The sequence below is a fragment of the Cuculus canorus genome, chromosome 1, assembly GCF_017976375.1.
Source record: "Cuculus canorus isolate bCucCan1 chromosome 1, bCucCan1.pri, whole genome shotgun sequence".
Classification (NCBI taxonomy): Eukaryota; Metazoa; Chordata; class Aves; order Cuculiformes; family Cuculidae; genus Cuculus; species Cuculus canorus.
Window position 1 is genome coordinate 111,049,183 of NC_071401.1, and position 26,160 is coordinate 111,075,342.

Consider the following 26,160-nt stretch of genomic DNA (forward strand, 5'->3'; position numbering starts at 1 on the left):
ATGTATGGCAGTGCTGGTCTGTCTTCTGGTTATGAAAAGCCAGGGTGAGCTTGTTTGGGATTAGACTTACTTTCTTTACGGAATGTCTCTTTTCATCTCTGGTCTTTATTTGCTTTGGAAGATAGATGGAAGGATTTCTGGGTGCTGGGGAGAAATGCATGTGAAGGGTACTTCTTTCTGCTCATGGCAAGGGGGGTTGGAATTAGATGATCCTTAAGGTCCCTTCCAACCCAAACTATTCTATGATTCGATGATTCTCAGTATGTATGGGAAACAGAGTTAAATGGATGAAATGGTTTTGAAGCAAGAACTGCTACAAAAGCTGCAACCAAATGAAAAGATCTCTCTCCATATGATTTCTCCCACCCATCCCCAAACAGGACAGTTCATTTCCCTCCTGCCCTGTGGTGGGAGGTGTGGTGGGAGTCTCTAGTCTCTCTGCTGAGGTCACAGGTGGTCAGAGCCTTCTGCTCTGTGCTTATATTAGTTGGAGCATGCAGAGTGGGAGCCACAGGTCAGACTTTTCCATAAGGGTCCCACCTGTCTTTTTGGGTAGCTGCTCTTTATAGGATGTAGTCATGTCCTCGGCTTATCTCAAATAGCTGGCAGTTCGCTCTCCTGTGCGCTGTGCTTTGGAGGACGTGGTATTTTAGGAAGGTACTGGTATGTTTGCAATGCTTTGCTGAAAAACTGCTGTAACATCCTCCAGTGCACCCCAGCAAACATAACGGAGTGTGGCCATGCTTGCCCACTATGTCTGCCAAGTTGCTCACTACCTGGATTGGCTCAAAAGGTAAGAATTCTGCATTACTGCACCGTTGCAGTATTTTCTGGCTCGCCGCTGTGTAAGTCTTGATCCCATAACTTGCTTGGGCAGTGACCAGTGTCATAAGGTGCCTGCAGATTTGTTCTCTCTCTCTTTACTCGTGTGGTAAAGCTGTTCTGGGATTTACAGGATTTGAGTGGCAGTACGGGAAGTATACTCTGCTGTCAACTGGCAAATCTGTAGTACAGTTCCTCTTGAAAAATATTAAATCTGCTTGCATCTGACTAAGCCATGTATCTTGCATGTAAGAAATGCTGCTTTTCAGAACAAAGCATTCTAGACTTTGCCTTATGTAAGAAGCAAGCAGCTGTATTAAAGGGAGGAAATGGTGCTGTTTGGCATGCTCCTGGTAGGAGAAAGGTGGCAGACTAGAGCTCATATGTAGGGGAGGCTTCATTCCACCTGCTTCAAAGTGCTGTCAGCAATCATAAAAGTTCTGTGGTGTTGCTTTAGCTTTGGTCTTGCTGCAGCCCCTGCGCAGGTAGGGGGCAATACAGCCTATTTTGAAAAATACTGATTGTGCTTTGTTATTGTGTTCCCAGGGCCCAGTCATTTACGCGCAGTTAGATCACTCCGGAGGACAGCACAGCGACAAGATTAACAAGTCAGAGTCTGTGGTCTATGCTGATATTCGGAAGAACTGAGATGAGATCCCAAGCTATCCCAAGGAAAACACACATTCAGACTGGAATTGCTTGAACAAGATTTGACCCAGAGAACTCACATGTGGCCTTTGATGCCTAGGCTAGGACCAATGCATGTGCATACAGAGGGAAAGATATATATGTATTGTGTGTAAATAGTCTATTTAATCGTACAGAAGTGAGACCAATGTTGCATGTTAAAATGCGTTAAGAATTTTGCTTATGAATTGCCAATATTCTTTTTTTATCTTGTGTGACGAGAGAGAAAGTGAAAACTCGCATCACAATTTTAAAATATTTTTTTTTCTTGATTGTTAATGGAGAAACTGGAAGATGCCTGAAGATTCTAGATTGACCTGGAGATTATTTCTTTTTCGCTTATAGGGCCTAATTTCTTTTGTTGAGGTGAATAGAAAGAAGGTAACTTCTTTCTTTTCACGGAGTTCTTCATGTATACAGGGTATTCACCTTTCCTTGGTTAGATTCTCAGTACAAGCTGCCTTCTCATATAAACTGGACACTCTCACTTGGTCTTGTAGGCCAAATTGTGACTGCTAGTTATCAGAAAGGTGTGTCTTAGCAACGTAAGTGAAGGAAATGTTTACCTGACCTGTGTAACGTAAGTCACAGAACTGTTTACTTCTTTATTGAACACTTACCTATTCAAGCTTAGTCCTTTAAGGTACAGGGATGGTGCTGACCTAATGATTTTTGTGACATGGTAGTTTACCTGTGAAAACTTAGGAGCTAGTGAGTTAAAGGGGTAGGAGGCTGTAGACGTAGGTGGTTGCCTCAGACTCCACTGAACCTTTCAATGAAATGTTTCTTCCTCAAAGCTCCATCATTTCATATAAACACTAAAAAATGCTCCAAGGGATCTGGAAGCTGTAGTACTCCCTCACCTCTTATTATACCACTGTCACTTCCTTAGAGGCGCTTGATCTATTAGAAGTCTGTAGTGGAGGCTGAATTACTTCTACAGGAAATCTAGAGCTTCACTCTTTGTGAGTTTTTTTTTGGATGTGTGTTTTTTTGTGTAAACTGTATTTGCACAGAGGATGCAGAGGGCAGTTCATTTCCTTCATCTCTGCAAATCTACTACTTGATTACGATTTCCCAGCTTCTTGTTTCTAGATTAAATTCCTCATAGATTGTTAAGGTTCTCTGATTGTCCTCTTCTGCTGAAGAGGATCTTTCTTTAGCTGACCCATTTGTATTCTGAAACCTGGTGCTCAAAACTGGAAGAGGCATTCCAGCTGAGGTCTTCTCAGAGCAGCATATAGAAGCATTTCTGCTTTGCACATCCCTAATGTGGTGGGGTTTTTTTTTGTAGCAACTAATAATTTTCAGTTCTATCCATCATAACCCCCTTTTCTCTGACTCTTACTCACTTCCTAGTTCAGTCTCTTTCACAGAATCAGTCACAGAATGGCCGAGGTTGGAAGGGACCTCTGGAGAGATCATCTAGTCCAAACCCCACCTCCTAAAGCAAGGTCAGCTAGAGCAGGTTGCCCAGCACTGTGTCCAGCTGGGTTTTGAGTATCTCCTCAGATTGAAACACTACATCTCTGGGCAACCAGGTCCACTCTTTGACCACTTTAAGTGATCAAACAGTTAAAAGTGCTTCCTTGTGTTCAGGTGGAATTTCCTTCTTTTAAATTTCTGTCTGCTGCCTTATGTCCTGCCAGAGAGCATCACTGAGCAGAGTAGTGCTCTTTGTTCCCCCCCATCGAGTATTTATACACGTTGATAAGATCCTGCCCGAGCTTTCCCTTCTTCAGGCTGAACAGTCCCAGCTCTCTCGCTTTTCTTATATGAAGAATGCCCCAGGTCCTTCTTCATTTTTTTGGCCCTGTACTGGACTGGCTCCAGTAAATCCACATCTCTTGTAGCGGAGAGCCCAGAACTGGACATGGTACTCCAGGTATAGCCTCAGCATTACTGAATAAAGGGGAAGGATCATCTCCCTCGACCTGTTGGCAATACTTTGCATAATGCAGTCTAGGACACCATTTGCCTTCTTTGCAGCAGGGGCACGCTGCCGGCTCATGTTCAGCCTGGTATCCACGAGGATCCTCACAGGGCCTTTTCTGCAAAGCTCTTTTCCAGCCAGGCAGCCTCCAGCATGTGCTAGTGCATGATGGGGTTGCTCTTCCCTAGGTGCAGGACTTTGCACTTCTCCTTCTTGAACTTCATAAAATTCCTCTTAGCCCAATTCTCCACCCTGTCTAAATGCCTCTGAATGGCAGCACAACCATCTGGCGTGCCAGCATATGAGGTTTTCTGTTGTCTACAAATTTGTCTCAAATTATGGCTTTTTCAGACCCCATCTTCAATTTGTCAGTTGAAAACTTCATTTTAAGTTCTCATCCTGTCCTCCAGTGAGCTTGCAACACTCTTAGCTTGATATTTGCAAACTTAAGCCTACATTCTGCTGTAACGTCAAGTAAATGAAAACCAGTTTCAGGCCCATGGCATACTCTTTCAGAACCACATTAGATAATCCTTTAATTATGACAGTGCAACATTAATAACTATTTTGTGTTCAGTGCTTTTTTTCCCCAAAAATCTGGGTATGCCGACTCTATTCTTTCATCAAGATCAGACTTCACTGGTTTCCTGACACCTTTGTTAGAAGGCTCATTAAGATCAGGATGAATCCTGCTGCTGTTGCTGTCCATATCTACCAGGTTGTTACTTCCCAACAATTGATTTACTCTTGGTGAGAAATGAAGGCTTTTGAAATGCTTGATAAAAGAACTTCAGTTTGATCTGCCTGTATTCATCCCTGTGCATCACCATCTTTTTCAGACCTTTTAGAGTAAGAGGGAGAAATGTAGTGGATGTAGTGATCAAAAACTTGCTGCTCTGAGAAGACAGGGCTGTCCTTGGCTCTGAAATCTGCCACTGATGTTTGTTTCTTTTTCTGCTGGAATGTACTGGAGAATCTGAGCACAATCCTTATCTGGTGCTGACTTTAAGAAACACACTGATCTGTTTGGTGCTGATGTTAAGAAACACACTGATCTGCTTGGTGCTAACTTTAGGAGACACGCTGGTATGGCTGGTGCAAACTAACTTGAGGAAGCATCTCCTTGCATTGCTTTTGGTTAGCTAGAGATATTTTCATATTGCCTGTTGTGAGGAGGCTCATTTCAAGGCTGCTTGGATCCCTCTGTGAAGGCAGAATGAACTTGAAAGTACTTTTCAAAAATGCTGAGCATCTTTTTAGAGAGAAACAAAAGTCCCTTCCCCCGGGAATAACAGAAATCAGTCTGAATCCCTTTCCAATGTGAAGGGTATTGATATTTTTTTTCTTTGGTGATGGGAACACGAACAATGTAGCTATTAAATAACTTATTCAGGCTGAAGTCAAAAGAACCTAAGGCAATGTGAGACAACACTTGTGAACTTTCTGTCCTTCAGGTTATCTTGGCTTGTTTAATCATATGATAGCTGGTGCTGATGAAAGGGACTGATGCTAAGTTGGTTTACTTAGTAAAGTCTAAGGAGACAGAGGACTTCTACTGCCTTGATGGGTAGCAGGCAGAGATTTAGGTCAGACAACGTGATCCTATCCTGATGTTATGGTGACCAGAAGTTAAACTCCGTTCTGCTGCTATTCTCTTAATCCTCTGGTGCTGTTCTTTGCAGGTGGAAAAGAACAGCTTGAACTTTGAGGAATACCAAGTCTGGTGTCCTTGTCCCGTTGTTGTACTGCTGCTAGCTCTTTCTAGGACCATCTATTTTAAAAAGAAGTGCTGCATGATAGGCTTGCTGCAGCACGGTTGAGGGGTAGGCAGCCTCTATTGAGGCAATACCAAGTAAAACTATTACTCAGGCCATCACTCTTGGATAGTGGAGCTGGAGAAGGTCTCTGTGATTTGAAAGACCTGCAATGAATTCTCTTCTGTTCATCATGCACACACAGAACTGGGTTCAATCTGAAATCCATTTTTCAGCTGAGGGGAAAACCAAGACCTTTTATGGGTAAAAGTGACCTTATAAGTATAGAATCATAGAATTATTAAGGTTGGAAGAGACCTCAAAGATAATCAAGTCCAACCATTGACACAATACCAACATGCCTACTTCTACTCACTGTAGGAGGGCAGTTTTGGATTGCCAGCCTGAGCTCTGGCTGCTAAGCCAGCTGGCACCCCTTAGAGCCAGGGACATGAATAGCATCATTCAACTTTGTTTTCCCTGTTTTTGAGTGCCAGAAATAAATTTTGAGAAGAAGATTACAAATAATTATAAAGTATCCAGCTAAGTAAATTAGTACCTTACTCAGTACCTTAAATCTCCATTGCCCGTTTTGACTTCAGCAGTTGTTGCATGAGGAGGATGGTCGGTGTGTTCGTTAAATGGCATTAAGAACCATTACAGGATGGTAAATATGTCCCTGCAAATAACTGAATCATGTGTCATTTATAACTGGAGACATGTAGGGTTTTGGTTTTTTCTCAAAGCCTTAGTGATATTTTAATTTGTGACTAGAAGAGCTGCAATTAGGTTTTTTAACTTTTCTAAACCTGTGAGAACTGTTTAGGTAACCATCTGTCTTGTAACTGCAGTAAATGTCCATATACAACTTAGGAGCTGCATTGCCTCAGAGTGGATTCACTGAGATCAAGTGTGGGCTGTTTGATTTATAACCAAAACGCCTTCAGTCTGCATCAAAATCTTGTCTTGGAAGTTTACATTATTGATGTATCACCTAGGACCTCAAATACCAAATGCCCTTATTGTGGATTAGGTGATGAAATGATTTTCTCTTTAAAATCATCAAAGCTGAGAAGGTGGGTGCTTCTGGGTTGTGGCCACACCCCCACAGTGCTTGTGTTTCAGTAACATTTTTGTATGGGAGACTACAAAATCATATTAACTTTGCTCAGAAATTTTCTCGAGGCTTCTCTTTCCCTTCTCTTCACTGCTCTAAAGCTAATAAGCCTTTTCATTTACAGGTATTTTTGCACTCAATTTTTTATGTTCAATGCCTTTGGAGATCAGTGTGCTGTGCGATCTTTTCTGTCTCCCAGCAACGCCAGCTGGTTTTATGCGGTAAATGTAGTTGGACTGGGTACTTTTCTTCTGTAAGCCTCTGTCTTGGAGGTATGCAGAAGAACAAACACCTGTAAGACAGGTGTATAATCTGTGCAAGGGAGCTAGAGATGCATCGCACGGCCCAGTTACAGGAAGAGCCAGTGTACCAACTGCCAGTGCTTTTGCTTTTACAAACCTATCTGGAAACACTTATCTTGGATATTTTTTCTTGAATGGACTTTCATGTTTTCTATTGTAATCTTGTGAATATTTTAATACACTTTTTTTTTTTTTTTCTTCCCATTACTGGTTTGGTGGATGAGTCTTATCTGCTTAGGGGCTGGGAAGGGAGGGGGACTGAAATGCACCAACCCTTTCTGGCAGTATTCTTCAGTCACTGCAGTCTGCCAGCTCAGCAAACACCACAGCTGGAGAGTTCACCGTTTGAGCTGATCCCCTGTATTACCGCTTCAGGTAGGAGAATGAAGAAACGCCAAGTAGAACGGTAGCAGAATACACATAGGAGAGGATGCAGCTTCATGGCAGGGCAGACTCTGAGAAGGGGGAGCTGACAGGCCATCAGGTGCATGTCTTGCAAGAACGGGAAATGCTTTCCTTAAACTATCCTACACAAATACTCTGCACTGGATAATATAACATTATACATAGGGTGAAAGATGACATCAGTGCCACAACAAGGTGCTGTAGCTCTTTTAACTAGGGCATGGTTTCCTTTCCACCCTTGCTATGCTGAAGTGATAGCTCAAATGGGACTGGGGGAAAGTAAGGGTGGAAAGAAACTTACTAATGGGACTTTGCAAAACTCCCATATTTCAAGGCTTTCATTTACCTGAAAGGTGAATCCTGAAGCAGCTAGTCTGTTTCACGGTTATCTTTTTCACCTGAATATAAATTCCTGAGCTCTGGTGCTGACTTCTAGCTTTGGTGGATGATGCCATGCTTTGTGCACAATTACCTTTTAATTCTCCTTAACAGATGAGCTCTTGCAGTGTAACGTAAAGCCTTTGCTCAGCAGCTATTTCACAGTGGCACGTTTTTCCTCCACAAGAGAGTAAGTAGGAAGAGATATGGACCTTCAGGGAGGGCTTCAGCACTTATTCACAGACATACCACTGCCCCCCAAAGCTTTGGAGAACTGACAGGTACATTTCCCAAGTGCACACCGTCACAGAACATCTGTATGTACTTAAGGAGGGGGTAGAAGGTGACTACGAGAAGTCTTGGCTGTTTATTTTTCACATTCCCAAGATCCAGGTACTTAAATGCACCATCTTCTGCCTCTAGTTGTAAAGGATAACAGGAGCTAAAACATCAGTGGCACATACTAGTTTGCCCACTTCTTCATAAAGACAGTAGTGGCTGGGAAACACATGAAGACATAATCAGCTGAAGCTGAAAAGACTGCCTTTACACTACCAGGGAAGAGCATCAGGGAATGAAATGCAGATGTTACTGTTGTTGGTTATGGAAAATATGGTAAAACCCCACACAGTTCTGTGACATGAAAGAAGATCACTTCAGTCCGAGACTCTGGCTGACTGTCCCCAGTACCATGTCACTCCCCGACGGTTCAGCAGGGTCAGGTAAGGTGGGGCCCCGCAACTCATTCAAGGCACAATCCACAATCAGATTCTTTTAAAGAGACAATAAAAGACATACAATTTTACTTCAGTTTAAAAGGCTGCACTTTATCTAAATGCATGGTGATACTTCGTTATTTGCACTTAGAAAAACACTTGCTCTCTAGACATTTAAATTTCCTCTTTCATTTTCTCAGAGGAAAAAAGGTTAAAATTAAGTGAAGCTAGGTCCCATGGGGGAGGGTTTGTGCGTTGTTGGATTTGACCTGTTGGGTTAAGCATCTCATTGCTGCAGCTGCTCTTGTTGTTTTGCTTTTAGCTCCTGATTATACCTATAGGGAAAACAAAAAAGAGCACAGACTAAGAACAGAAAGTCAGTTACAATAATAGTATCTTCCTAACAACCTTTTCAGCAGGTTTAAAATTAAAACAGACTTGAGGGTGGAAACTCAGCATAGCATAGTTCAGTTCATGTGAGAAGTTCCAAATGAGTTGCTAATTTCGCCTCATTCCTGGCCAGCATGGGAGCCAGAGGACTCAATTTTCCATCAAGAATTAATAAATAAATAAATAAATAAAACCCCCCAAAACCCCCAAACTGCTCTGTTTAAGAACCTTTTGAGACATGACTTAACCTTGAAAGTTGACAGTTCAAAGCTTATGAGGAGGAGAAAGTCTAGACCCTTTGTCAGTCAGACCTACAGCTTTTAAAGAATGCCATAGAGCAAGAAAATACAGCTTACATAGAGCATTCCTTAAAAGGTGCTCTAACTATACTGAAAATAATTAAAGCTGCACTCCCACTCAACTGGAAAGCTAACCGTGTAGCAAAAAAATTCTGCAATGTTTAATTATTCAGTTCCTCTTGCCTGTTACACCGAGATTGAGGCTGGCAGAATTTATAAATTCCTGGTTAAGATTAGGTGGAGTAAACACTTAGTTATAGTAGGTGGAATAGCCCTTCTTAATACATACCTCCATATTCGGAAGAGTTGAGAGCCACCAGCACAGCCAACAAAGAAGTTCACAGCAAACAGACTCCAGTTTTTAGGAATAATGACTAGAGAGTACCTTGACCAAATAAGGCCTGTTGAATGAAAGGGAAAGTTTAAAGAAATTCAATCTTTAAAGAGAAATATTCAGACATTCCCCTAAGTTTGGAGACAGAATCATGGGCCAGTTTAAGTAAACAAGTTTTACAACTACTTCATGTTAGACAACCACTCATAACTAGCCATTTCTCAGTTAGAACTGCATCAAGTGCCAGTGGGACAACTATGGTTATATATTATGTTTTCCCAAAGACAATACGGCCAATCATAGTCTTAATATCAAAGAACCTCTGTACTCTACAGCAGCCTAAATTCTCAGTTCTCCAGCACAGTTGCAGGGTAGTGGCATTTTGCTGTAGTATATCCCTGCAGTATATCCAGCTTCGTGCACCAGTTTAGAGATAAGAGAATCTTACCAGTCAAGAATGGTTTATATATAACACGACATGCACAGCACTGCGTCAGATATCAAAATGAAGTCTGGAGAAGCCAGCTGTAATTTTGGCTTTCAGCTTTAGCTGCCACAAGTCCCAGCCCTGACTAGATTTGGTAGAACAACCTGAACATGGAATACTGTTTCTGCCAGTGTGAGAATTCACAGCAGGCAGCAGTGTACGTACCACTGCTTCCAAGTTCTTTTAGCATGTGGAAATTCTTTCCAGTCATGTTAGTATAATTACGCTACCATTGTTTAATCCTTTAAAGTCTGTTCTAAAAAAGTCACTATATCCTGGACTGATTTCAAAATTACTTGTCCTGAAGCAAAACAGGTCACTCAGTGGAATAAATGGTCTCATTGTAACTTAAGGGATGAAGCTCATATCCTAACTCATAACAAATTGCTCTGGACAGCTCAAAATTAAGACACATTGAAAACAGTTATATAATCACAGAACTCTTACAAATTTAATAACAGGTACAGGTCTCTCCTAAAATTACCATGCAGCAGCAGTAGTGAGAGCTAGCATATTACAGTTAAGCCTTTTCTATAGAAGTAGATTAGTACTGATAGAGGATTCGGAAAGAAGCATATACAGTTTTAGCGCAGGTGCTGTGTAAAAGCATGGAGTAACTTTGGCTTTACCTGTAGCCATTAGTACTGCAGACTGCGCTGTGCTCAGCTTTTCTGCTGGTCTGGCCATGTCAGCCATTCCAGCACATACCAAACCCTGCAAAGAGAAATTCAGTGAGCACCACACCCGTACTGGTACCTCCTGTAACAGATCAAATGCTTTACAAGGGGAAGCTCCTTCACAGCTAAATGCTTATCCATATGCAACATGCAGGAGATGGGATGCCTTACATGAGTGGAGTAATTAGACTCTCAGAGACACCATCTACTTCTAGTCCCTTACGGTAGGAATAAGAACAGTTAGAGGGGATACAACTGGCTAGCAATAAGGACCTAGGCAGTGGCAGTTTTATATTAGTTTAACAACAAGGTTAATTTAAGCACAGCTGATTGAGAAAAAGCTGAGAAAAAGAACTGGTTTTCATTGAATAAGTAGAAGCCTATCTAAATAAGGCCCTTCTTCCTAAAACTCAGGCTAAGATTTTGTTGGTAAAGATGTAGGTGTGACACCATAAAGGCCTAACTCAGCTTCATCTGAGAAGGCAAAAGTGCTGCTTTTTTTTCATACAATTTCAGTAAAAGTAGAAAACTTCCAGGTGAAGTGAGGAATAGCTTGGCTGATCTACTTCACAACATTACTAGCAAACACACTGCTTGATTTGTTTTGTTGTGTTATTGCCCTCTACTGGAAATACAATTTCATGTTCATTTTACAGTTTGCACCCTACAACCTCCCCCTCCAAAAAAAACCCCACCCCAAACCCCAAATCCCATAAATAAGAGTCCTAACACTTTTAATTCACTGACTGCCACTAACACCTCCTTTGGCTCCAATCAAGAAATCAGTTTTCCAAGGCTGAGACTTCTGTGTGCTGCCTCACTTATGGGACTGATGTTTCTGTAGTGGTGCTGTGGAGGTGCAGACTTTCAGCACATGTGGTAACTGCAGCAAACGTGCCTTTGCCACGTAGGGGGAAAGTGATTTTAACTTCTCTGTGAAGAAGAGCACTGTGAGCTTAGAGAGATCTTCTTGTGTGTTCACAAAAGCAAAACCACCTGCATACATTCAGACGCAGCAGCAGTTGACACCAGCCTGCCCAAAAGAGTTGCCTGTATGCTCAGGTTCAAGAGCATTTTTCCTGGGAAAGCCTCTGAAAAAGGGGAAGGTTAGCCACAAGTTACTGCAGCTTCAGTTTAGACTGACAAAGAAAGCCAGCCACAGCTCAGGGCATAACGCATAGCCTGTGGCCTATAAAAAGCTGGGATTCACGGTGGCAAATTTACGAACCAGCTGGCAATAGGAAGAGCAGGATATATCCCTGCCTGTTATCAAACAAAGAGATCAAGCAGCTTTATGAGGGGAATTTATTTTATCTGTACCAATACAGCAATTAGGAGGAGCAGCATGAATCAGGAGGCGGCACATATTTCACCTGTGCACAAACACAGCCAAGGCGTGTAATCGAGTGGGAAGCAGAACTACGCAAGAAGCAGAGAGCTGCTGACACCTGAAACAGCAGTTGCCTTTTTTCTTTTTCTTTTCTCAAGATTACCTTGCACTCTGACGCGCTTTAAGCTGCCTTCAAACCAGGAGGCTTAGGAATGGGCTTCCCTAAGATACTCTTCAAATTCAGTCCATAAGAAATACATGCTTTAAGAGTTTTTAATTACGTGCCAGCTCATGCCTACCTTGAGCAACAGTCACTGTTTCACAAGAAAAAGCTTTTGTGAAACTTTCAGTGAAAAGTACAATTTTTCCACAAAGCATTCCTCCCTTGCAGTACTGCCTGTATGTTGTGCTGTGTGTTATTAAGGCTAATTTTTGTTCTTCCTCATGTATTAAAAATTAGAGCCTTGGTATTATATCTCTCTGTAGGCTCAGATATCTGCTGGAAAAGTACTGCTTGCACAACAGGTTGCTGCAGATTGCCCTTTGACATCCAGACACCAACTGGCATATCATACTCACCCATTTCATAATAGGTGCCCAGAAAAACACTGTTTTGGGACCTGAGGGAAGAGAAGGGGAAAAGAAAAGAAATTATTCAACGAGATGTAGCTGGCTTAACAGCCACAGGAAGTTTTGGGTTGGTTGTTTTTTTTTAAATAATGAATTCTGTATGTTAGCAGAGTTCCTACCACTGTATAAGATCTATCACTTAACACTCATAGTTCATCAGCTCAGTGCAACAAACTTCACTTGTGTAACCAGTCCACCCTTTTCTGCAACAGATGAGTAGGATTTTTGTATTTCCATTTTTAAACGAACAAGGACACTAGAGCAGGCAAAATGCATTTATAATGAAAAGTTAGGATAAGTCCTAGGAAGAATGAAGATGTTTTTTACATAATGATTAAAAGCTACTCTACAGCTGGACTAACAGAATTAGTATTTGAAATTTGTGTGAACTGAATCTTGTAAGCAAAACCCTCAAAATTTTTTATTACAGGTACTGTAACAAGTCAGTCACCCCTTCCCAAATCACAGCCCATCACTTGATGCCACAGAAAACATGCTGCACATCAGCATTACATGGTTACGTAAAGAGTATAAATCGCAGACATAAGTAGCAGGAAATGTCACAAGGAGAGTGTCCTCATTCACCTTTAATCTGCATACCTGAATAACCACATCTTTCTAGCAGAAATGATGCTTCCCACACAAACAACCCTACACCCCAATATCTACCAGTAGACAAAGGAGGATTATAGGGGAAGAGGATGAAATCTACAGAAGGGAGGAAAGTCAACAGGGAAAACACCTCTCTCACAAATACACGTATCTTACAGCAGTGCTAAAACAGCAACTGGTTGGTTAAAACAAAGTACAGTGCTACATCACGCAGGCTGCCAACCGTGCCAGAAATCATTAATCTAGGACTGCTGTTCCAAGTCTTTAAAGAGAGACCACAATCCAAAGTATCAACCTGCCACACTGGGAGACAGTCAGGACATTGGTTCCCAATGCATAAAAACATATTAAGGTTTAGGACTCACTAGGCCGCTGCTCAGCATTTTGATAACATGCAAGATGAAGCCAAGTTTTCACCATAATATGTTACATATTACGAGTAAAGTTTTCAAATACAAATGATAAACACTAGGACTTTGCCCGCTTGTTTTTTATGTGAGCTAACTTTTCAGTAACAATTCAGCTTTAAAAAAGCCTTGCAGTAACTATTCATACTCTCTGTTTTAAGCACCCTCAAGTTTAAAACTATGACTTGAGAAAAAATAACCATCAGGTTTCTACAGCAAGCACCTGTGAAGCAACTCAGAATTCTGGGGATAAGACTATAACTGTTACAAATATCAGTTGCTCCGTCACCCTAAAGCCAACTAAGTCCTATCAAAGGGCAGGGCAATTGCAGCACAGAAAGCACCAAAAACTGGCTTGGCAGCTTTGCATAAAGCCTTTTAGACCTTACGTTGCTCATGACAGTGATCAAGTTTCCAACCATAGTCAATAGCTTCTACCACACTACTTTTTGCTTGGATAACTGAATGTTTCTAACTACACAGGTGTTTCTTTAGGATGCTTGGGATTGTGCAGCCACTAAAACTGCATAACGGTGTTGAATACAGTTCCATGTTCATCCTTTAAATATATAAACTTCAGCTGCTGTTCTCTTAAGCAGCTACTTAGTATGTCAGTATCAGGCTGCGAATACAGCTCTTCTTACAGATGTCCCACAGAAGGAGTTTTAATTACTACCATCTATTTTCTTCTAAAACATAAATTCAGATTTGTAACACCAGAGGATGTAAAGTCAGTCTAAATAATTAAATTGATGTTCCCTAAGCAGCTAGTAAAGTTTTCAAGATGACTGACATTAATTTTTATTAATAACAGATAACTCGATGATCTGAAATTGCTGACTACAAAAGTAAGCAACAATTGAAAACAAGTATCGTACCAAGCCAAGATTCTTATAAGGGAAGCCCATCAAACTCCTTAAGCGGAACACCTGTCCTGGAGACACTCAAGTAAGTACCCAGCCAGGTGAACCCTTCCCAGATCCAGACACCTGAAACTTTTCAAGGATGTATTTGACAGCAGCAAAACAGAGCACATGGGTATACCAGAGACTAATTTGGACTAATAATATGTGTGGCCAGTTTATAGAATTTAAGGCTTCTATTAAGTGTAAGAAGTCTTTGTCCTGTTTAATTTTGCCTCTAGTTCAAATAGGCAAGAAGAACCAAAGAGGCCAAAAGAGAGGGAGTACAAGCTCAGCCCACGCTTCCCCTTGGCTGCCAAACGTGATGCTCCCTGCTCTGTGGCAGCCTGGGTCATTGGTGTGCTGTACTGCAGGCCCTTTGCTGTCCTCCAGCAGCCTCGCTCTGTGCAATGCCAGCAAAAAACCCAGCTTTTCAGATCGGCACCAATTACTTTACTCAAAGCTTTCTTTATGCCAGGAAAGAAGTAAGCATTGTTCCTCATTTCTGACAAGTGATTTATAATTTCATGATGATGACACTAATATTCCTAAAGTAGACTAGAAACTTAGATATCACCGGGGATAAAACACGAGCCTTTCATTTTTAACCTACTTTTTTTTTTTTTTTGGCAGAGTGACATCTATTGCATAATTTTGTCACAAACTCACCCTCAAGACATTCAAAGCTGAAATAGAAGTGGCAAAGGTTCAGTTTCAATACCTGCTTGCTCTGTGGCTTTTCTCACATCATAAGTATGGGTTAAGGCAGAAATGGATGCATATATACAGTCCTTAAAAACTGGTTTATTTTTTATTGATTTCAGCATTTTGATGGTGAACTAAAGTTCTGTGAAGCAAAAAGCACTGCAAGAGAACATCCAAAGCCTTTTTCAATTAGTACTATGGTTCTTATGAAGAATGAACATAGATGTTCCCAGTGCATGCCGTGCCTTGTATTCGATAGAAGCAATTAGAAGCCATCACATTTTACACAGGATGAATATGAGGCTCAAAGGCTGGGCAGGTTTACAATGAAAGTGCTGGACATGCTGAGACTTTACACAAAAAAAAAAAATATTACTTTTAAAATATTTACACTAGTCTAGCAAATTCAGTACCTATCACTTTGGTGTCTCCATTTTTCACTCGTTAATTCTGATTTCTTTAAAGCCACAACTTTCATTTCAAGAGAGGACCATCACAGGAGGATGGAACAACTGACTGAAAACTAAAGTCCATTTTCACAGTACATATGCCAGGTAGGTGAAGAGTCAAGCATGCCTACAACGCTGAAACAAAACAGTGAGAAAAGCAGCCTATGGAATTTTAGGATTTTATCGAGCACTCTTCTTAACTACCCTAGGCAAATTGTTTACACAACAAACATCACCTCAGTGGCACTGAAGCAAATAGTTTTACAAGAGGTTTCTCCCTAGTAACACACACGTTTGCTCAAGGAAAGGCAGGCTCTAGGTCAGGTAAGGGTAGCTCATCTCAGGGAAACCAAAGTCCTTCCGTTCCCACAAGGGCCCTTTCAGGTCCCACAGGGCATTCACAAAGGGCATGAGTTGCCAGGATTCCAGGAACATAGGGGCGATTCCTTGAATCCCGCTGCTGCCCAGCAACCAGGATTCCCAAAGGGCACGAGTTGCCAGTAATACCCAAAATGCCAGCAAATAAACTCTCTAAGACTCAGTTTGGAGTTTTAGAATGCAAGCAGCCTTTATCAGGGCTGGGCAAGGCGAGGGAGCAATCTCCATCCATAATCTGCAGCGATGGGAGCTGGGACGGGGCACACTGCCTGCTCACAAGCAGAAGGATCAATTCTCACAGAATTCTTATGCATCTTCTGTTACTTTCCAAGGTCTCGTTTTAATGGTATTATGAAACTTCACAGCAGTCCAGTCTCTTGCTGACCTGGAGCTCTGGAGCAGCTGTGCCTGCCCTCGCATTGGAAGTGGGGAAAGGCTGCAGACAGAGGGGATGGCAGGGGCAGAGGTATCTATTCAGCACAAACCACACTGAACGCAGAGTGTTATCATCTCCAAAGATTGAACAGCGTCTGGAAAAACACTGCTTGAAAGAAAGCATGCTGGCAGAGGGACAGCCTGTCTAACTCCCCAAAATATACAACTACTTGGATGAAGTTAACTCTGCTTCAAATAAAAAACATTCCGTATTTTGTAACAGAGGGATCCCAAGAGCAGAGAGACGGATGCCCGCCGCCTGGGATTCCCAAGAGCGGGCGCTGCCGGGCTCCCCTAGTTAGAGGGGCTGCCCAGCGCCCCCAGCCAGCGAGGGCCAAGGTGACCCCGCCAGCCCCGCACCCGCCGCGCTACCTGCCGGGTGGTTGTAGAAGGGCCGGAACCGCGGCGGCAGCAAGAGCTCAATGCGGTCGAGCAGGCGGTGATAGGAGGCGCGGAGCCCCGCGGCGGTGGCCGCCATGGTGGCGGGGACAGCGGTGACACGGACGCCGGCAGCCTCTGCACGACCGCCGCCCTTCCAGCGCCCCCCACGCCGATCCTGTACGTTGATTGGCGGAGCAGGACGGGGCGGGGTCACGCCTCAGCGCTGATTGGCTAACACGGGAAGGGGCAGAGCGAGTGGCACTGGTTCTGCGCGCTGACTGGCGGATCCGAACAGGGGCGGGGCGAGGCCATGCCATTCCTGAGCGCTGATTGGCGAACCCGCCCGGAGGCGGGGTGAGTGGTGCTGCTCCTGCGCTGATTGGCGTTGCCGGTAGGGGCGGGGCAGCTCGCGGAGCGCTATTGGTCAGGGCGCCTTGGCCCGGCCTGATGGGGAGAGCTGGCGCTAGCGCGGCTCGGAGTGGGGCGTGTGGCGCGTGTTCGGGAAACGCGCGAGCGCCTGGCTCAAAGGCGGCCGCCCGCGAAGCTTCGCTCTCCCGCCCGAGATGGGCGGCGCGGGGAAAACTCTGGGCTGCCACCATGTGCCCAAACCCAAGATGGCCGCCTCGTGGCTTCATCTCTTGGCTGGAACGCCGGGCGTGTCATCGTCATCTCTCGTTTCCACCGCATTCGGGGAGGGGAAGGAAGGGGCTGCGGGGGCACCGTTAGCCCCTCTCGCCTTAATAGTGGCCTGGCGCCATGGGCCGAGTGCGCCTGTGGCGTGGTGTTAGTGGGCGTAACGTCACGGGGCGTGGCGGGCCGGGCGTAATTCCTGGGGACGGGGCGCATGGTGGGCGGGAGCGTCACGGTGGGCGTGGGCTCATGGTGGGCGGTGCTCAAACGAGGTGCATGTTGGCACGCACGGTGGGTGGACGGCGGCACCTGGTAGGCGTGGCCTCTTGGTGGCGGGGCTCCACGTGGGGCTTATCGCAACGCATTTTGAGAGGGGCGCGGCGCCCGGGGGGCGTGGCCTCACGATGGGCGTGGCCTCGCGGTAGGCATGACCTCCACTGGGGCGTGTCTCTACGCGCGGTGGAAGGGGCCGGGCCGTGATGTCTGGTGGGCGTGGTCTATTGCGGGGCGTGGCGCTATGCACGTGGGCGTGGTGCCTGGTGGGCGTGGCTCCGAGTGGGGGCGTGTCGCTACGCACGGTGGGCGGGGCGCCACGTGGGGGCGTGGCGCAAAGGCGCCGCCGCCGCTCGGCTCGTTTCCTTCCTCCGTCTCTGCCTGTCGGTGCCTCTCGGTGGGAGCCGGCGGTTTCCCATGGTGGTCGCGCGGAGCGGCCGCCGCCTCCTCCTCTCTCTCCGTCCCTCTCCTGCCCCGCTCGGCGCGTGGGGGCCATGTCACGCGGGCACTGCCCCCACCTGCTGTGGGACGTGCGGAAGCGGAGCCTGGGGCTGGAGGAACCCGGCCTGCTGCGAAGGCACTACCTGGGTAAGGGCGGGGGCGGCGCGGAGCACTTCTCACCCACCCCATCCTCTGTGAGGAGTATCCCCCGTGCACACGTGGGGGTGCCCGCTGCTCCCGCTTCCCCCCGGTTGAGCTCGGCTTCCCCCGCCCACTCCCGCTTCCCATCTCGCCCGGGCTGTCCCGGCTCCCAAGTTTCGCGTGGGCCTCCCCCTTTTATCCCCCGATCCCCCGGGGCTGCGGGGCACGGCAGAGCCCTCGGCTTCCTCGGTGCGCTACCCGCCCCTCTTCCTCTTCTCTCCCCTCTCCCGGAGGGAACTGTTGCACGAGGGAGGGATCCGGCGGGGAAGTTGGGCGTCGGCGGCTCGAAATAGAACGGGAGCCGCGGGTTTAGTGCCTTGGGCTGAGCGAGCTCGGGATTCGCCGGCACTGAGCCCTTACAAGGATTGCTAACGCCTAACAGCCTTAACAAATCCCAGCCAAACACCCAGTGCCAGCGTGTTCTCCGTGCTCTTCCTGGGCTTTGGAAGCCGGATGCTGAACAGGCTCGGGATTCACCGGCACTGAGCTTCTGTGAGGATTGCTAGTAAATGATAATAAAGATTGCTAGTAAAGATAGTAAAGATTGATAGTGAATGATAATAAAGATTGCTAGCAAATGATAATACCAGATTGCTAACGATGTACCTAAATGCCAGGCTGTTCTCCCTGCTCTTTCTGGGCTTTGGGAGCTGGATGCTGAGCAGGTTCGGGATTCACCGGTACTGAGTCCCTACAAAGATTGCTAGCAAATTATACGCGATGTCTAACAAATGATAATAAAGATTGGTAACAATGTACCTAAATGCCAGGGTGTTCCTCCCCGTGCTCTTCCTGCGTTTCGGAAGCTGGGCAGGCTCGGGATTCACCGGCACTGAGGCGCTATGAGGATTGCTAACAAATAGCAAAGATCGCTAACAAATAACAATGTTAACAGAGCCCAGAGACTGCCAACGAAACACCCAAATGCCAGCGTGTTCTCTGAGCTATTCCCGGGCTTTGGAAGCTGGGCGCTGAGCAGGCTCGGGGTGCACCGGCACTGAGCCCCTAGAAGGATTGATAGCAAAGATTGCTAAGAAACCATAACAGAGATTGCTAGCAGAGCTCCCAGATGCCGGAGTGCTGTCCCTGGGCTTTGGCAGCCGCCGGGACGCGTTAGGTGCCGGGGTATTTGGCGTGTCTTTGTGTTGGCAGAGCCGCCGGGGGATGGGGAGGGGGGGTTCTGCACATCAGCTGCTCCTTCGACTCCGTGCTGCCCTCCCTCGCGATCGCCGGGCTCCTTATTGTCGCTTTCCAAGTGCCAGGAGTTAAAAATAGTGTTAGTTTCAGTTTACGGGGCTGCAGGGAGATTCCCTAGGTGTAGAAAAGCTATCGATATTCTTTGTAATGGCGCAGGCTGCGAGCCTTCTGCATGTCTCCCCCACCCCCCCCACCCCCCCGAAATATGGAAAAAATAACTATTTATGCACGTTTTTTTTCTCAAGGGTCTGTTGCATGCAGTGTAGTCTCAGGGGTCTGTTGCATGTAGAGTAGTCACACTCTGGTCTGAGGAGGGTGGCTTTCCAGGGAAGATGGCTTTATTGATCTTCCTTTGTGTTTGTGTGTCAGTGTAATTCCTGCCGTGGAGTCGAAACGTGGAGTACTTGAGGTGGAACTTATTTGCAATATAAGTATTTTATATAATATATATGTAAAAGCATATTTTTTTTTACCTCCTATGCATTTCTGGGTGTTGTTGGCATTGGTTTTCATTTGGTTTCTTGCTGAAATTTAAGTGGTGTATCATGTTACTATGTCTAATTTAGGCGTTTTCTGTTGGAACGTGGAGTACTTGAGGTGAAACTCGTTCACAATATATATATTTTATATTATATATATATATATATAAACATATTTTTTTTAACCTCCTTTGCATTTCTGATTGTGGCTGGTATCGATTTTCATTTGGTTTCTTGCTGGAATTTGAGTGGTGTATCACATTACCAGGTCTAACTCAGGCATTTTCTGCCTGTGGTCCCTGAGTGCTCAGGAGCCCACAAAAGGTAACTGAGGAAAGCAAAGCCAATGCTGGCACGTTTCCACCTATTATATAGAGAGGGTGTACGTGTGTATGACACCTATATGCATACAAGCCCAAATATTTGGAGAAAAATATTTGAGATTGTAAAATTAAAGAGGGTTGAAAACTAATGTTCTAACTGCTTTTGACTCTTGTTACATCTTGACACCTGTGCTTGGCCAAGTCTTAGCTAAAGATTACTCATCTGGAGTATTGTGTCCAGTTCTGGAATCCTCAACATAAGAAGGATATGGAGCTGTTGGAACACGTCCAGAGGAGGGCTACAAGGTTGGTTAGAGGGCTGGAGCACCTCCCATACGAGGACAGGCTGAGAGAGTTGGGATTGTTCAGCCTGGAAAAGAGAAAGTTCCAGGAGGCCTTTAAAGCGAACTTTCAGTACCTGAAAGTACAAGAAGCCTAGACAGGGACTTTTTACAAAAGCTTGTAGTGACAGGACTAGGGGCGATGGGTTATAGACTGGAGAGGGGCAGATTCAGACTAGGCATAAGGAGGATTTTCTTCACGATGAAAGTGGTGAGGCACTGGCACAGGTTGCCCAGGGAAGCTGTGCCTGCCCCGTCCCTGGAGGTGTTCAAGGCCAGATTGGATGGGGCCTTGGGCAGCCTGGTCTAGAGGGACATGTCCCTGCCCATGGCAGGGGGATTGGAATGGTCTTTAAGGTCCCTTCCAACTCAAACTATTCTATGACTGTCCTAACTTTTGCTGATCAAGCATGGGTATCCTTCTCATTACATAGTTAAGGATTTTTTCTTTATTTATTTTTTTGCTGGCTTTAGGTGGAGCAGAAAAGTGCAGTGTTAAAATTAAGACTCTGTTGTGTGGATTTTGAAGAGGAACCGTAAGATCTTTTGATTTTGCTTTTACGTGATTGTGTCTCTGAGAGTTGAAGTATTAAGATTTGATCTCTTGTCTGGATGCTGCTCCAAAAAAATGTGCAGAACTTGAGTTAAAAACAAAGTCCCTCTGGTCACTAGGTTAAGGTCTCCTAGTTACAGTTTTTCATTTAAGCTAAACATGTCTAGTGGCTTTATAGCCCTAAGGAAATAGGATCTGGGAGAGGCTTCCATGGGATTGATTTTAAGATCTGCACTGGTAGTGGCAAGAGTTGCTCAGTCCTCACTGACTTCTGCTTTTAACGAAGGGAGTTAGTACATGGTGTGCTTGTTTTGTAGAGCTGTGGTGCTTGTATTCAAAATGGCATTTATGGCCTTAATAGACCCACTAGTTTTGCTGTTAGTCAGGTGTGACTGCTTGTGTGCAGATTTACCAGGCGGCAGGCCTGTTGTGCCTTTTTATGTGCAGTTTAGTGTATATATGGCACTTTTTCAGACTTCAGTAGGAGCTTGGTTATTTAGACGCAGATTGAGATCACAGTGAAGTCAGATGGATGACACTGTTGGTTATTGCTGGTCTAGTCTGAATGTGAAGTAAGGGGTTTTTTTTCCTATTTATACTGGTTTTATACTGTTGCAACAGTCTGACAGACCAAATGCAAGTCAAGCATTTCATTTTCAGTCAGTATTCGGAGACTCAAGGCATTGCCCATGTGCTTGTTTTGTTTTTTGCTTGCTTGGGGTTTTTGTTTGACTGTCTTTTTTGATCGATTTGTCAAAATTATTATGGATACCAGTAGAAAATAAAAGTAGATTTTGTGTCTCTCAGTGCTATTTTTCAGCCAGCAAATCAAATGAGATACCTCATAGCAAGTCCATAACTAACAATGCAGTACACAATGTGTTGGATGGAAGATATGTATGCATGAACGATACCTGCATAGTGAACCGTTCATTTGAATAGTGTTGTTATGCTATTGTGCAATGTAAAATATGGGGAATATTGGAGGCGACTATGTATTGAAGGAGAACTTACTAGTGTTTCCTATTTACTCTGTATTTTAGTCTCATGCGAACTGGCAATCAAGTGGCACTCTATTTATAGCCTCCTTCAGCTTTCAAAAACAGCTGCCTCAGAAAGGATCTGTGCATCATACCATACCTTCCCATGCAGAGAGTTCACTCTTGGAATTTATGTTCTTGCAAAACTCTGGTTTTGCAACGTCTCTAAATAACTGCTCTGAAACCTAGTCAGCTCTGGACAGGGTTCCAGAGGAACGTATTGTGGAGATAGGGCAATACATATGTACCTGGGATGTGTCTTCCAGATGTTACAATTTGGTAAGAATTCCTGCTGTGATGGTAGAAGGAAAGTGTGGGTCTTATCAATGTATCTGTTAGCTACATTTTCTTCAGCATTGTGGATTCATGGGTCTCAGTTTCAGACAGTGCTTGTATCTGAAGTCTCCAGAGACAGCCTAGCCTTGGGGAGGCTGTCAGTAAGACTTTTTTCTCTGATTCAGTGTGGGCATCATCTTATCCGAATGCTAGTGGGACGAGTCCTGCTGCTTGATCATGGATGGAAACTGAGTTTCCCACTGTTTTCAGTTGTTAAAAACATCACAGTGCTTTTGCATGGCAAAACATTGGTAGTAAACTGTAGTATCCAGTTTAAATTCTGCTTTGAAACTGGAAAATGTAATTATTAGTTTATAAAGCTAGTAGTGGCCCACTGATTGTAGACAGAATTGGGTATTGCTGTTGAACATTTAGTTATTCCTAGAATACACAGGGTGTGAGAGTGGAAATAATTCCTTAACATACTGAAAACTTCCATTCTCTCTGTTGTTTTTCCTTGGACAAACAAACAAACAAAACCTAGCAGAGACAGAAACCTGGATGTTAAGGAGAACAACTAGAAAGAGATTATTTTCCCTAATTTTTGCCTCAGCTGTATTTCAACACATGGTATCTTGGTCTTTGAAAATAATACAGTATAAGGAAGGGTCAGACAGCTTTAAAATTATCAGCTTTGTAGTTGCTGCTCTTACAGGCTTGGAGATTGTCCCAGGGTATTTAATCAGCCTTTCTTTAATTCTTTGCATAATACTTTTGATGTTTAGTTATTTTCAGGTACTCTGTTGCATTTCATATCCTAAACCTCTGGCATTAATTTTCTTTTCCAGCATCAATTAAAAGCACTCATCTCTCGCAGCTGAAGCCCAGAATTAGTAGAGGTGTTTTATTTTGTTTTCCTTCTAGAAGTCTAGCAAATTAACTGCTGCTTGAAAAAGAACCATTATAAATTCACCTGATTGTCTAATTACAAGGCCACAAATGATTGCTGTTTTAATGTAAACAGCGTAGCTTCCAGATGCCCAGCATCTTCCATTGCACTTGGGCGTGTGCCCCAAAAAACCGGTTGTGTAGTGATAAGTTCTGGCACACACCAAATGCTAACTAGACTAACTGAAGATTTTAGAAAGAATACAGTTGAACTCTCCAAATATTTCTCATTAGTGATGTTTTCCAAATGATAGAAATAGAGTCAGAACTGAAGTTCACAGTGCAATTAATGAACTAGAGGAAAACGCATCTTTGAAACAAACCCAAAAATCTTTAATGTGCTCAATCTAATGTACATCAGACAGGAAATCTGGTATAGTTGTTGGAATTTCAGTGGTTGTGTAGAAAAGTTTAAGATGTGTAAGAGCATTACAGAAAAAGAATGTTGCTTTTTAATTGTAAAAGATGCAACAGACTACAGTGGTCAGGTATTACCTTTAACTGGATATGTCTTGGGTGTTTTATAATAATAGCAAGTTTTAGCAAATAAAGTCCTTAAAAAAATTACAGATGGGCAATTGAAAGAGCAATGTGTTATCAAGACCTGTTGATAACCAGTTGAATTTGGAGGAGCTTAATGAAGAGACTATGTCAAAAACCAATTCCTTGATACCATCTCATTTAAATTGATCCCAAAGGATAGAAAGGCACAATTCCTATCACAACTTTTTTTTTTTTTTTAAAAAAAATCTTAGCAGTGATCCTAGCATGTAAAGATGAATGTTTTTTTTTCTTTTCTAGTTCCACATAAACCAGCTGAGATAATGAAGACACACATTTAAAATGTTTTAATAGAATAATTTGTAGAAAGCAGCACACTATCAATAAAGGAAAATGAAAACGTAGTATAGCAGAATCAGATGGACAAGGCTACAAATAAAGAAAAGCTGGCTGTTTATAATTTAGTGCATACTAGAAAACCAGAAAGAGATGTGAGCTGGGAGGCAGGATTAAGGTTGGAGGAGTATTTCTGGTGCTTGAGTGCTGAATACTTAGTTTTAATTTCAGTCTAATCAGCCTTCTGTTATCTTTGGGATTATTTCACTCGTAGACTAACTGAGCTATGGAAGTAGAGGCGCAGGAGCCAGTTGGACCTGCAAGTGGTACAGCTGTGTAGCACTGCACTATATAAATGAGACAGCTTGTTTTGCTCCTGTCTCAGGAATCTTTGCTTGTAGTTAACAATATCATTGACCTTTTCTCAGTTACATCTTCCTTATGTGTTTTGTGGTTTAATTGTTATGGTTTGTGTTACTGCTTCTGTCTCCTCAGCATTGTCTCATCTTGCTATTACTCAGCGACAAAGTGTTGACAATCACTTTAGTATATTTTCTTTTTTTAAAAAAGATGATATGGAGGATCCTAGGATTACTCGGTGCCTTCTGTCGCTCTGTCCTGAATAAGAGAATGGTTTCTAGTGTTAGTTTTTAGGATGTTGGGAACTGGTAGGAGTACAACTTCTGTTTTTTATGTACTAACATCAATTTGTGAAAAACAGTAGACCCTTACAGATCATGTCATTGTGTTCTTTGATGAGATTGCTTTGCTGAAGCTTGTTTTTTGGGGTTTGTTTTTCCCATTTTTTTTGATAGTACTGTGCAGACCAGATGTTGTTATCAATGAATTTACTTAAGGAGTTTTGATGTTTTGATTTTCTGAATTACCAAATTTTTAGCTGCTATTGTATATTGACTTACAACATAAAAACATTGATGTAAGGGGAATTTCTTGCATTGCATATAGATACATCTAGCCTAAGTGGAGCTAGAAGGATATGATAAAAAATTGGTACAACTGTTTCGGAGTGTCGATTTTCTGTCCTTCAGAAATTCAAGAGGCCTTTAAAGTTGTCTGCAGTTTTGTCAGCTTTGCTTAACATGGGCTGATTTATGCAGATGTCATGTATTTGTACTTTTTAAGAGATTAACCTTATGTATAATGCCTGTGCATTGAACACTAATGTGTGTTAATGCTTGCCAAGAAGTATGAGTGTATGTAAGTGTGTTGTAGTCCCAAGGCTTTGCATGTATTATTATATTATTTGAATTATACTCAATCTTGGGATGTAAATGTATTTGCTTTATTTCCTTTGGCATCTCAAATCTCATGCAAACAACTAGAAACTGTAAAGATTTGTGTGTACTTTAAATAGCTTTCAGTTTTTGATTGCAGTATTTAATTGAATTTACATTGCATGCTTTTAAAGAAATTCTTTGTACAAAAAATGTATTTGATTTGTAAATAACTGCCTGTGTCTCGATACTGAGTGTTTCAGACAGCTTTATAGTTAAGTTGCACCTTGATCTTGTAATAATGAGTTTGGATACATGAAAGCTGTCTTTTGCAGCAAAAACAAGCTGTGTACTGTGTGTACTGGATTTGTGTTTCAGGACAAGGCAGTGATGTAGGAGATCACTTTACATCTCTTCATTTGCTAGGTTTTTTTTTTCCCTGTAGCCTTGTTGAAATTGGATTGCTTCCATTAGCTGCATTAGAGTAGACTATTAAGCATATCTGTGTTTAGTCACTTCTAAGTTGTTGCACTGCAGTACTATGAGTTGTTGTGACTTTGCTTGTGATTCCTGATCTCCTATCCTTGAATGTCCCCAAAATAGTCTAGTGGGATATAACTGATCACGTATCAAGAACTTGTTGACACTTGAGGCTAGTCCTGTCCCAGCAGTAAAGAAGAAGATCAGATGTTAAGTATGCCAGCCTTTAAACAAAGCGGAATTTTTCACTGATTAAGTGCAAGTCTCAGCATTTTCATGTCTTTGGGGCTTAGCGTGTTGCTGATTCAAATATGTCCCAAATGCTTTAGTATGTGTTGAATCATTAAATATTGAACATGAATATTGTGAGACAGAA

The 26,160-nt window shown here is 43.4% G+C and overlaps 3 protein-coding genes across 10 annotated transcripts in view; 2 read left to right on the forward strand and 1 right to left on the reverse strand.

Moving 5' to 3' along the window:
* MPZL1 (myelin protein zero like 1) overlaps window positions 1–6,793 on the forward strand; it is a 46,442-nt gene extending 39,649 nt beyond the window's left edge. For all 3 annotated transcript variants that reach the window (XM_054060747.1, XM_054060737.1, XM_054060765.1), the window contains one exon: window positions 1,369–6,793. Coding sequence is in view for 2 of the 3 variants with exons in the window: in XM_054060737.1 (XP_053916712.1) it covers window positions 1,369–1,470 (102 nt within the window). In the remaining variant the exon portion in view is untranslated. The remainder of the gene's footprint in view (window positions 1–1,368) is intronic.
* Window positions 6,794–8,186: 1,393 nt separating this feature from the next.
* On the reverse strand, window positions 8,187–16,711 carry MPC2 (mitochondrial pyruvate carrier 2). The gene is made up of 5 exons (XM_054060775.1): window positions 16,522–16,711; window positions 12,211–12,251; window positions 10,254–10,338; window positions 9,093–9,204; window positions 8,187–8,449 (listed from the first exon to the last, which is right to left on the reverse strand). Exons 1-5 carry the CDS (start codon window positions 16,625–16,627, stop codon window positions 8,401–8,403), a joined length of 393 nt encoding a protein of 130 aa, XP_053916750.1. The 5' UTR covers window positions 16,628–16,711; the 3' UTR covers window positions 8,187–8,400.
* Window positions 16,712–17,740: 1,029 nt separating this feature from the next.
* DCAF6 (DDB1 and CUL4 associated factor 6) overlaps window positions 17,741–26,160 on the forward strand; it is a 90,730-nt gene continuing 82,310 nt past the window's right edge. For 3 of the 6 annotated variants that reach the window (XM_054060388.1, XM_054060402.1, XM_054060411.1), the window contains exon 1: window positions 17,741–18,021. In XM_054060388.1, coding sequence (XP_053916363.1) covers window positions 17,928–18,021 — 94 coding nt within the window. In that variant the 5' untranslated portion in view covers window positions 17,741–17,927. The remainder of the gene's footprint in view (window positions 18,022–26,160) is intronic. The other 3 variants (XM_054060395.1, XM_054060423.1, XM_054060417.1) reach the window with 1 other exon arrangement.